At 47.5% G+C, this 12,374-nt stretch overlaps 1 protein-coding gene across 2 annotated transcripts in view; it reads left to right on the plus strand.

Moving 5' to 3' along the window:
- The window catches only part of DAAM2 (dishevelled associated activator of morphogenesis 2), a 115,044-nt gene that overhangs the window by 70,334 nt on the left and 32,336 nt on the right, over positions 1 to 12,374 (plus strand). For both annotated transcript variants that reach the window (XM_038006043.2, XM_073005944.1), the window contains exons 3-9: positions 1,073 to 1,162; positions 4,574 to 4,648; positions 5,133 to 5,227; positions 7,640 to 7,973; positions 8,957 to 9,067; positions 10,458 to 10,561; positions 11,624 to 11,690. In XM_038006043.2, the coding sequence (XP_037861971.1) occupies positions 1,073 to 1,162; positions 4,574 to 4,648; positions 5,133 to 5,227; positions 7,640 to 7,973; positions 8,957 to 9,067; positions 10,458 to 10,561; positions 11,624 to 11,690 (876 nt within the window). The remainder of the gene's footprint in view (positions 1 to 1,072; positions 1,163 to 4,573; positions 4,649 to 5,132; positions 5,228 to 7,639; positions 7,974 to 8,956; positions 9,068 to 10,457; positions 10,562 to 11,623; positions 11,691 to 12,374) is intronic.

Raw genomic sequence — 12,374 nt, forward strand, 5'->3', positions numbered from 1 at the left:
GAATAAAAGTATAGGGAAAAGATTACAGATATCAAAATTTAAGACTATTATACTTCCTTAGATATTGTTTTCACTGTTTATTGTATTTGAAAATATAAAGGTTAGTACTATTATGCTTTGTTATGCTTAATTTATGCTTAATGCAATTTTCGCTTTTGATTTTTAAAAAAGCACACAATGTTCTCCATGGCTCAATAACTAGTCCTTTGATTAGCCCTTGATTAGCATTAGGCATTGCTCATGCATGATAGGAGAAGCAGCTTCAAAAGATTTTCAGGGGCTGCCTAGCACAGCAAAACCTTTAAATTCACCCCAAAATACCTAGGAATTACCCCAAATATGACCTCATAAAGTTCCAGTTTGCTCCTTGGAAAGTTTGGACTAGCCTGATGGAGCCCGGCGCCTTCTCTTGGTGGTCCCGCAGTGGGAGGGGCTGCCTCCAGCAGGCACTCCCTCCCTCGGAAGCAGATCAGTGCCTCCCTGGGCATGGCTCGCCCATCCTACTCTGATTAGCCCCTTGTCCTCACCAGCTCTCTCCAGCCCGTGCTAGGGCCCATGCTGAGTTTGGGGGAGCCAGAGAATGTCTAGGGGAGAGATTTGCAGGGCAAGTAGACCTGAAGAATGGGGCGAGAATTGGAGAGAGGCAGAACTAGATCTGCAGACAACTCCCTTCTTTGTTAGGCTTTGTATTATGGTGTCCACAAGCTTAAGAATCACAAGGGATGGAAGACAAGAAACCGTGGGGCGAGAGGATCAGGAGCTAGCAAAGCAATGCAGGAGATGCGCAGGGAACAGGGTGACCTGAAGCAGGAGGGTGGATTTGCAGAGACAAGGTTGGGGGTGGACAGGAAGTAAAGGGAGTGCAATGGAAGACACACAGGGCTGGTTGAGGCAAGGGGATGGGGCCGTATTTCTCACAGAAAAAGAAATGCCCTATCATATCTTTGATGCTCTTCGGGAGGAAGATAGTAGGCTGAGGACCTGATCTGGGGGAATTCTAATTTCCTGCAGGGCTCACTCTTCTAATCTTAACCATCCCTAGTGTCAGACATATTTTTTCTTGTCTTTGCAGGATGAATTGGATCTCACTGACAAAAACCGGGAGGCTATGTTTGCACTGCCCCCTGAGAAGAAATGGCAGATCTACTGCAGCAAGAAGAAGGTGCCCTCTCTGACCCTTCTGGCCACATCTCAGGGTCCATGGCATGGGGTGGCTCTTGCTGCCTTGCCTGCCCATCCATTCACCTGATGTTTATTACGTGCGAGCACTGTTCTAGGTGTTGGAGGAACAATAGTGAATAAAATAGAAAAAAGGAAATTCTGCTCTTCTGGAGCTTACACCCACAGAAATAGGATTCTCTTTTTCAAACACCCTGTAAGCAGGACCTGCTGCATTCCAGGACTGGGGCTGGCTGGGAGACAGACAAAGAAGCAGAGTCTGGACTCTCTCGTGCCTGCTTCCAGGCATGGAGGGTGGGCAGCCTGGACCATGCCTGGGTCAGCTTTGCTGTAAGAAATCAGTCTGGGGGACAGGGATGCCCTCTTTTGGATCTTTAGCCTCCACCCTGTCCCAGGCTAGGGCTCACACATCAGTCCTTGTCCTCCTCAGCATATCCTCCCTCTACTCTCGCTCATTCAAAGATGCTGTTAGCCTCCTGCTATGGCCCTCCCTAGAAAGGGGTACGCTGGGCTCCAGTCCAGCTTAATTGGACTTGATGTCCTCCCTTCTGCTTCCCCAGTGGCTGTTCATTCTTCTCTCTGCTGTCTCCGTCTCTGTGTTTCTTCAGCTTGCCTCTGTGTCTATGTCTCTCTCTTTCCCCCTTTCTATTTTAGTCTTTCTGTTTCTTTTACTCCTGAATTTTTTCATGGCCTACTTTCCTCCTCTCCCCTCCACCCTCCCAGTTTTCAGACTCGAGTCCCAAGTCTAAAACTTGTTCTTCTGCCCTCCTACATTGCTTTGGTGTTTGGGGACCAGAGCCTGGCTATTCCCATGCCTGAGGCTCAGGCTCCCTCCCTCCTGGGAGGAGACAGGAAGGTCTGGGCAGAGTCTGAGCCATGTCTTCTCCGTGCTCCTGTGCCCACTCATAGCTCTTCTCTTACTCTTCCTGCTGAAGACATTTATCCCATCCCCAGGGCTCCACACTGAGCCAGACTGACCTTATAACATTGGAGGATTCAAATATATACCATTTCAGAGTTGCAGGAACCTGGGAAACAACCCAGCGTTGATGCAGTCTCATTCTTTATTTTACAGATGAGGCCAAGAAGGCCTAGAGAGGCAAGACTCACCCACAGCCCACCCAGTCAGTTATGGCAAGTGGCTGCCCATTGCTAGAACCCGGGACTGCTGGGGAGGATAGTGCTAGAGGCTGAGGACTTGTGACAAGAGGCATGGGCTGCAAACACTATAAGCCATTGTCTAGTATACTCAATGCACGCTTTATTAAGCACCTGCAGAATATAACATTCTGTGTTTATGCATCTCATTGTGAGAAAAGCAGGTCTTTAAAAAGCTTAAATCATGGAAAGAAGGAAGGAAAGAAATTTCAGGAGTAGTTAATCATATCTCATGATTTTCCATTTTCCAAATTGATTTATTATGGAGTTCCCTTAAGTTGGTCTCTTCTACAACTAAAAAAAAAAAAAAAAAAAAGGCCAGGCATGGTGGCTCACACCTGTAATCCCAGCACCTTGGGAGGCTGAGGTGGGTGGATCATCTGAGGTCAGGAGTTCGAGGCCAGCCTGACCAACATAGAGAAACCCCATCTCTACTATTAAAAAAAAAAAAAAATACAGAACTAGCCAGGCATAGTGGCACATGCCTGTAATCCCAGCTACTTAGGAGGCGGAGGCAGGAGAATCACTTGAACCCAGCAGGAAGTGATTGTGGTGAGCTGAGATCATGCCATTGCACTCCAGCCTGGGCAACAAGAGCGAAACTCCATCTCAAAAAAAAAAAAAAAAAGATTTATTAAAATACAAGGGCATCTCTCACTGCCTTCCAAACCAAACTGTAATTTCCCCACACACTTTCACACCCTTCCACCTTCCCACATGGCACTTCCTCTGTCTATAACACCCTCCCCACCTGTCTTAGCTGTAATACTCTTTAATAATCTAGTGTTCTTAGACCACTCACCCCCACCCCCTACAGCTTTCTGTGTTGGATGGATCACCCTCCAAGGTCTGCTATGGGCAGCTCTACCGCAGAGCATTGACCACCCTTTCTCTGGCACTGAACTGTTACATGGAAGGCAGAGACCATGACTCTTGAGTCCATACTCCGTACTTTCAGAACTCAGTATGGTGATTGGCATCTAGTAGGTCCCCATTCAATGCGCATGGCACAGGTAAATGATGAGCCAGCAAGTGCAGGAAAGGATGTGTTTGCCGACGCAATTGTTTTTGGTGCTGATTCCCCTCCCCAAGGCAGAAGACAGAATGTTTGGCCTTCAGTCATGGAGAATTTAACATGTATAACCATGGTTAAATTTAACATTTAACCATGTGAAGTTATAAAGACCCAAACAAAGCAGCTTTCCTACTGGTCTAAAATTTGTATTTTGTGAAACGAAATAGAAAACATCGAGTGGATGGAGCTGAGAGTTGCAGGGCCCGCTAGCAGCTGGTGGAGAGGTGGTTTGTCAGGGAGGGTCTGGAGGAGGTTAAGTTTTCATGCCGATTTGGAAGCAGGAGAGCGGAGAAAGCAGATGGGGAGGAGCCTCCAAAGTGACCTGGGGCACAGGAACAGGAATGAGCAGGACCAGGACGGGTGTGAGGCCCAGAAGCAGATCCATTTGGCTGGAGAAGGCTGGATTTTCAGTCAACATGAATATGTCTTTAACTCCCATCATTCTTGCGCTTACTTGGGGAAGAGTCGAGCCTGTCTCTTGGGGGCTGAGCACTGGGCCAGAGGTCCTCGGATCTGGGCTCTGCCTCCCCGCTGCACATCCCCCTCATTCGGGAGTTTGCCAGGAATTAAATCACAGGCTTAAGGGGGTCTCCTGAGTCTTTTCAAAACCCAACCCCTTGGAAATTTCTCTATTTTTCTAAAGTTACTATTTAGTGAGTGCCTATTATGTGCCAAGTGTTTTCTATTAGTGTTCTAGAACTACCTGAAAGACTAAGTTTTTAAATTTCCCAACTGTCACAGACCAATACTTTTGTAAAATATGAGAATGAGATTATCAGAGAAAGTAAAAAGATGTATAAAAATAAACACAAATTTGAATTAGATTTAACAGCCAGGAAATTATATTTCATTAAATACAAGCTGAGCAAACAGAACAAGAGAAAAGAATTTTTAAAAAATGGTGCATGTTGCTCACTGAAAGTACATACACCTGCATGGGTTCTGCCCGTGTCATTGGCTGGCCATGAGAGTCAATGTTCATCATCTGTATTTCACCAAGGGAGAAATGGAAGCCTGGGAGACTATGTAATTTCCTCCAGCCCACCCCACGTGGGCAGAGCTGTGAAATGAATCCCTCTGCTGACATTGAATGAAGCTCAGGATCTCAGGCCACGGGCCTGCCTTGCCTGTTGGTCCATGCTGTCCTTTTTCTTGTTTCAGGAGCAGGAGGACCCCAACAAGCTGGCGACCAGCTGGCCTGACTACTACATTGACCGCATTAACTCCATGGCTGCGGTGAGTGGCTGCCCCCTCCTGCCCTGCCCCCACCTGGAAAGGCTAAGGCAGAGAGTGATCCCCCCAGCCCCCACCGCCGACACACCAAACTGCCTTTTCCTGCTCCTCAGCGCCCCACTGCCCACTCACTGGAGTTCAGCTTTCCAGTTATTCATGAAATTTTAAGGTAATCCACCCCTCCTCTGTGCAATCTCAGAGTCCCCCAACCATTTAAACATTTTAAAATCCATTTGGGCATCACACCAACTTGAGAAATAAACTGGGCCAGTAATTCTCCCCATTTCACAGATGAGGAAAGTGAAGTCCCAGCCCAGAGCCTAGGTCTTCCCAGGGACCAACATTTGGTCTCAGTAAACCATTCCCTGAGGCCTCACCCTTTCTGAGGCAAGCATGGCCCCTGGGTCACACCTGGGCTGGAGTGCAGGGGGTTGGGAGACAGGCAGCCCAGTGTGACTTCTGCCCCCTTCTACCTGCTGGCCCTCAGATGCAGAGTCTGTACGCATTTGATGAGGAGGAGACGGAGATGAGGAACCAAGTCGTGGAAGACCTGAAGACGGCCCTCCGGACACAGCCTATGAGGTAACTCAGTTTACCCCTTTTGCTTCCTGCCGAGTCCCTTCACAGTTGGTCTCCTTGCCCTCCTGAAGCCCTGTGCAGTGCTCTGCTCCCATGCCGGTCCTCCTGGCCAACTCTGCCTCACCTGACTTCACTTCCCAGCCCCTACTCCTCTCTTGGGGGGCTGCCAGGGCTTGGGAGGAGGGGAGAGAAGCCTGGGAAAGTGGGATAAACCTCAGGTCCTGAGGAGCTCTCTAAAGAGGAATCGAGGGCAAGTGCTTTCTAAAATTTATTGATTTATTGTTGGTAAGGGGACAGGAGGGTGACCAAATGGACAAGGTACATAAGAAAGAGCCGTCTGAGGATGAGGGGGCAGGGTGAGTGCCCCATCCAGGAAAGGAGGAACGCGCGGGTAGAGAAGTACTCCAGCCACTAGGGGGGGGTGTGGTGTCTCTGGATAGGATTTGCCATCTAGAATGGGAAAAGCGGTAGAAGTCCTGGAGCCATAGGAGGACCCCTTTCCCTTCCCAGGCCACAATGTGTGGGACCCAAAGTGGGTCTCCTTGTGTTTGGGTCTGCCCCGTGGTGTGCTGGAACTGGCCCGTACCAGCTGGCGAATGCCGACTGTCAAATTTTCAGCAATTTTGTAAGCTGGTTGTTAAACGTAGTTATGATTAAAATTTCAATTATATAAGTTTAAGATTCAATAAGTTATATTAAAACAAAGGTAATAACTACTTGAAACTCTTCACTCCCAAATTACCTAATTATTTTTCTACATTTACTATAATGTATACTTTTGAGTTTACATGCATTGTATGTGCATGGAAACACTATGAAATATGCATCTCTTCCCAACTCTGCATTCAATGACATCAGTCTGTAGCTTGAAATTGGCTATGCTGGGAGCATTTACACCATGGAAATGAGCAAACAATCAGGAGCCGCCCTCCACTCTTCCCCTGGCAAAGAGCTAGCCATCCATTGCGTGGGGGTGTCTGTGTTGTCTGAGCTGAGCTCTCTCCCCAGGAGACTAGACACAGCCTCAAGAAGAATGGGAGCATCCTAATTGTCTCTTGTCATTCTGGTAGTGGTGGGGTTCTGGAATGGGAAGGGGAGAGAGGAAAGGATGAGGTAGTCAGGAAATACAGGGGTTGAAGGGAAGTTGCCAGGTCTGTCTCCTACCCCAATTTATTGTAATTTCCCTTAATAATATTCTGATAACAAAAGTCACACATTGTCATTGTGGAAAGTTTATGGAATGCAGAAAAGCATGTAACAGAAAAAAGTAAAAAATACCTATTGTTAACAACTTAGTCAGCACATTCTTTTATTTTCTAAGCGTATTTGTACAATAACATAAACACAAATACACTTGGGATAAGTAATGTTATTTATGATAGTTTTCTTAGATCATTAATTATTTTACTAAATCAAGGGTACCTGTGTGTGTGAGCGTGCCATGGACATCTGGCGCCCAGGTGAAACCTATGGACTGCTTCTCAGGAATGATGTTTTAAATAATAGATACAAAGATAGGATGAACAAATAATGAAAATACAGCTACAAATAATAAAAGTGAGATAGCAATGAATTGTGCTTCTTTATACTTTAAATAGCAAGAGCCAGCTGCGAGTGTGATAACCATCATAATTTTGAAGTACTGAGGGGTGCAAATGGTATTTTGAGATACCTGGTACAACTGTAATTTGGTATGAAAATAGCTGTGATTTCTTGGGGTGACAGAGTCACAGATTATGCTAATACTACTGTCATTTATTGCTGATATTCGTCATTGAGGAAAATGCTAAATTTTAATTAGAAGTTACCAAAAATAAAAATGTAATTTTCTTTTCCTACCCAAGTCCTTGGATCTGTGAATGCTATCCATAGATTCTTCAGCAGAACAGACTCCAAATTAAGAACCCCTGAGCTAAATGGGTTTTAATTTTTTTTTTTTTTTTTTTGCTAACATTCAAGATAGATAACTCTGCTATTTTCTTTAGGATTCCTTGAAATGTAGCTTCCCTAAGTTTAACCCCATGACTCGATGACTCTGATGGCCTTCCTATCTGGAAGTCCCCTTTGTTATCTGACTGTAATTCTCTTAATCTCCATCCTCACTGGAGAGGAGTGTTCAAGTTTAACAGCTCTGATAATTATCATGATCATCCCCTTCACATTCATACCATTTTAGCTATGCAACTGACAATGATATGCAAAAGCACAGTATTTAAAATGCAAATAAGACACAAGTCTTTTGTGAAGATGATAGGATTTCAGTGCTTTAGATAAACTACAAATAAGCCAAGTAGCTACTGTAGGTGGGAAAAGGTGCATGGTGGTGCACAGGTAAGGGGGTAACTATTTGCAAAGTGTATGCAGAATCATATGCAAATACAATACATTTTATTTGTTAATGACTCTGATTTGTAGGTTTGTGACCCGCTTCATTGAGCTGGAGGGCTTGACCTGTCTGCTAAATTTTCTCCGGAGCATGGACCACGCCACCTGTGAGAGCCGCATCCACACCTCGCTCATCGGCTGCATCAAAGCATTGATGAACAACTCCCAGGGGCGGGCACATGTGCTGGCACAGCCTGAGGCCATTAGTACCATAGCCCAGAGCCTGCGCACAGAGAACAGCAAGACCAAGGTGGCTGTGCTGGAGATCCTGGGTGCTGTGTGCCTCGTGCCTGGTGGCCACAAGAAGGTGCTGCAGGCCATGCTGCACTATCAGGTGTATGCAGCGGAGCGAACCCGCTTCCAGGTGAGGGGCCTGGCTGGAGGCGGGATGCCAGCTGGGTGGGACGGAGGATGTCACATGTGAGTGAGAGCCTGAAGATTCTTTGCAGCAGAAACTGGGGGAAAAGGAAGGTAATGTGGTCTGCATGCCTGCTCCTGGAAGGTAACAGGTGAAGAGTACTGGGACCTCGAAGGCTTGTATAAAAACACATGCAGGGCCTTAAGAGGTATGAGTTTGGCTGGGAAATGGACTTGTCCTCCTTACTAGTCAGTGGGTTCCTGGAAGCTGGAATATTGGCCTGCATTATTTTTGGGGCTCTACATCTCCAACCTCAACACCTGGCTCATGATAGGGGCTTAGTCAAGAATTGTTGAATTGAGTGCAATTGCTGAGATCGAGATTTTAGGTGCTATGCTTGAGCCAATGCCTAATGTGGGACACTGGGATCATCCCTGGGGGCTTCAGCCACGCTATTCTCTTTTCTTTCCCTGACCTGCCCAGAAAAGTGTCAATGAGATGAATAGTAAATATGAAGTGTCTTAGCACAGTGCCTGGCACAGAGTAAGTCCATAGAGATGTGAACTGATGTTACAGACCCTATGGTTTATTGCCCAAAACTGGGTCCTGACTCTTTGCAGAAGATGGAAAAGGGATAAAAGCAGCATCCGTACCATAAAGGAGCTAGGTAGGGAATACATATGAGCTGTAAACAGCTGGAGCACGATGATAAAGCGGCACTGAAGCACTGCTCAACCATGTAGACCAAGCCCCAGAGGTTGAGTGGAGAGGAAGTGAGGCAGCACTGCCACTGAGGTGAGGAGAGGCAAGGGAATTTTCTAGGCAGAGGTGAGGTTTGGGGCAGCCCAGAGTAAATTGGACAGACCTGATTAGATGGAGAGAGCAGATGGGGTATTCTAGGTAGTGGAGGCGACAGGAGTAAAGGTGCAAAAAGGCCACACTCGTAGGGGACTCAGCCCTCTCCTGCTGTGTCCTGCGTTTCCACCTAGACCCTGCTGAACGAGTTAGACCGAAGTCTGGGCCGGTACCGGGATGAAGTGAATCTGAAAACAGCCATCATGTCCTTCATCAATGCAGTCCTGAATGCTGGAGCTGGAGAGGTGGGGTGCCTTCTCCTTGCCCTTGCTGTTCCCTGACTTTCTGGACCTGGGGTAGAGTGTGTGTGTGTTGCTTCCCCAATAATTGCTTTTGATATTAAACCCGGGAGGGCTCCTGGGGAGTTGCCTGCATAGGTAGCATCATGCATTGTGAACAGACCCAGAGCTGAGCTGGCTGATGCTGGCTCAGGGCGGTGGGGAATCATTGGTGGGAGAAGGGCGAGTTTGGGACCTTGTTTGTAGGGAGCTGTTTCTGGACTGTTTTCTGGTTGGCTGGTCATGTTCTTCTAGTGCCTTCTGTTAGGTATGCCTTCTGGTCTCCCTTACTTTTGGGGTCAGAATGGGATTCTTGAAGTATAAAAATAGCAACAGGCCGGGTGTGGTGGCTCATGCCTGTAATCCCAGCACTTTGAGAGGCCTAGGCAGGTGGATCACCTGAGGTCAGGAGTTTGAGTCCAGTCTGGTCAACAGGGTGAAACTCCGTCTCCACTAAAAAAATACAAAAATTAGGTGAGTGTGGTGGCGGTCACCTGTAATCCCAGCTACTTGGGAGGCTGAGGCAGGAGAATCACTTGAACCTGGGAGGCAGAGGTTGCAGTGAGCCGAGATTGCATGATTGCACTCTAGCCTAGAGGACAAGGGCAAAACTCTGTCGCAAAGAAAAAAAAAAAAAAAGCAACAGTAGAAGAACTTGAAAAGCAGGTGAACATTCCAAATTCTAAGGCAGTCAGATGCCCTGGTCAAGGTTAACTTGAAGGACAGAAGGGGCAAAGGGAGCAATTTAATGATCTTTACTTTCCCTTTTTTTCTGCTGGGAAAACATTTTTTTTTTTTTTTTTTTTTAAACAATTTGTCCTTATGCCCTGGGTTAGGGAAGGCCGGTTGGGGGAATAATCTTCCACTCAGGTGCTAACATCACTTTTGTTGGTACCAGCTTTTCATGGCTGTCATGTGCTCTGATTAGCTGGTAACCACACCTCATCAGGGAATTGTAATAAGTGTCATCCCTGTAGATTAGTCATGTTATGACCATTTCACAAATGGGGAAACTAAAAGCTTTCCCAAGGTCACAAGACCAGATCCAAGATCTATCTGATTCCAAAGCTTGTGCTCCATGTCACTGTACAACACTGCTCTTTGATGCTGAAGGCAAAAACTGGCAAGGGGCTTGAAGGAAGTGGGGCAGGAGACCTAAAAGAAGCTGGGCTTGCTTTAGACTAAGAAATAAGGTCTCTGTTCTTTCTTGGAGCTCTGGGACTTGAAGCAGCTCCAGGTGAGTTAGCTGTGGGAGGTGTGTTGGGTCTGTGGCTAGGGTGGTGATGAGGGCTCCACTGGGGATGTTGTGGAAATTGAGATCTGCCAATGAGTCTGGCCCTCCCTTCGTGACCCCCAGGATAATCTGGAGTTCCGCCTACATCTACGGTATGAATTCCTGATGCTGGGGATACAGCCTGTGATTGACAAGCTCCGGCAACATGAAAATGCCATCCTGGACAAGTAAGGTCCAAGCAACCGTCTCCATTGCAAACCTGCGGGGACAGTGCCTCAGATGGGGATGGCTGGGACCTTTGTGAAGGCTGCCCTTCCCTCTGGAGGCCAGCTGCCATACCCAGCATAGATTCAGAATCAGTTCTGTGGGGGGCAGGGGTGCCCTTGCCTGTTCTCTTTGCTAATCGGCTTGTCTCATCTCCGATGTTATAGACAGGTGAACCCAGTAGCCCTCAACCATCGCAGTACTGCCCCCTGGGGGGCATGTGGAAATATGTGAGGGTGTTCTTTGGTTTTCAAACTGGTTGGTGGTGGGCAGTACTGGTATTGGTTGTTGGGGGCCAGGAATGCTAAATGTCCCGCAGAACCTTTCTGCTCAACAAAGAAATGTCCCACCCAAAATGCTTGCTATAAAGCCCTTGTTGATCCAAGGGCACAATTATGTTCCCATGTGGTACCAGTGAGGCCCCACTGGTTCTGTTCCATTTGTTTAGGCTATTTTATTACACTAGGTTTTAAGGGACAGAGGATGGATCCTTTTGAGGTGGAATGAGTGGATGTGTGCATGAGGATAGAAAATGAGGGAGAGATCAGTTTTGAGGGCTGACTTGGAGACCCTATGAAAGTACTGGGGAAAATAGACATAGGGCTGATGTCCTCAACTGAGAGACACTGGGCAATGCCTGCAGACATTACATTCTTGGTTGTCACACTGGGGGGTCCTGCTGGCATCTAGTAGGTAGAGGTTGGGGATGCTGCTAAACATCCTCACAGATCAGCCTCCCACAACCAAGAATAAGCAAGCCCAAAATGTCAGTAGTGCTGAAGTATAGAAGCCCATTCTAAGGTGAAGGGACCCTGGATTGGCCTCCCTGAAGGAAGCTCATGGGATCTTATAAAGGTCAGACAATGGGTGTCCTACAAACAGCAACTTCTTTCCCATTTTGCCTTCACCTTGCTTGAATGAAGCTTTCAGATTCAGCCAGTGGGGGGCTCAAAGGGGCTGTAACCCTCAACCAAGGGTGTGTCCTGGCTGTAACGTCTCTCTCTCTGCCTCCCCATTCTGTCTAGACACTTAGACTTCTTCGAGATGGTGCGGAATGAGGATGACCTGGAGCTAGCCAGGAGGTTTGACATGGTGAGGAGCTGGCAGGGTGGAGCAATTGCAATAGGGCAGTAGGGTTCCTGGTGGCCCCACAGCCACTTTTCTAGACCCTGTGCTGTGGCAGAGCTGGTGTGGGCTGGTTCCCTGGTGGGCACCCCCATGGCCAGGTCCTGTGATCAGAGTTCTCCATAGAAACACAACCAATAGGATACATATAGAGATGGATAGATGAGAGAGCATTTATCAGGGGAATTGGCTCACACAACTATGAAGGCTGAGAAATCCCATGACAGGCCGGAGTTATTGCATGGAGAAACAGGGAAGCCAGAAGCCAGTAGCATGGCTCAGTCTAAGGCCAGGGGCCTCAGAACCTAAGAGGCCACTGGAACAAGTTCTGGAGTCCAAAAGCTGGAGAGCCTACTGTTCTGATGTCCAAGGGCAGGAAAAGAAGGGTGTCCTGGCTCCAGAAGAGGGAGACAGAAAATTCACCTTTCATTGGCCTTTTTGTTCCTCCAGACCCTAAGCTAATTGGATGATGGGCAGCCCACAGGATGGAGCGATGGCAGTATGGCAGTAGGGTTCTAGGTGGCCCCACAGCCATTTCTCCAGGCCCTGTGCTGTGGTGGAGCTGGTGTGGGATGTTCCTTACTCAGTCCTCTGACTCAAATGCCAGTCTCTTTGAGAAACACCCTCACAGACACACTCAGAAAGAATGCT

The sequence above is a fragment of the Chlorocebus sabaeus genome, chromosome 17, assembly GCF_047675955.1.
Source record: "Chlorocebus sabaeus isolate Y175 chromosome 17, mChlSab1.0.hap1, whole genome shotgun sequence".
Taxonomy (NCBI): domain Eukaryota; kingdom Metazoa; phylum Chordata; class Mammalia; order Primates; family Cercopithecidae; genus Chlorocebus; species Chlorocebus sabaeus.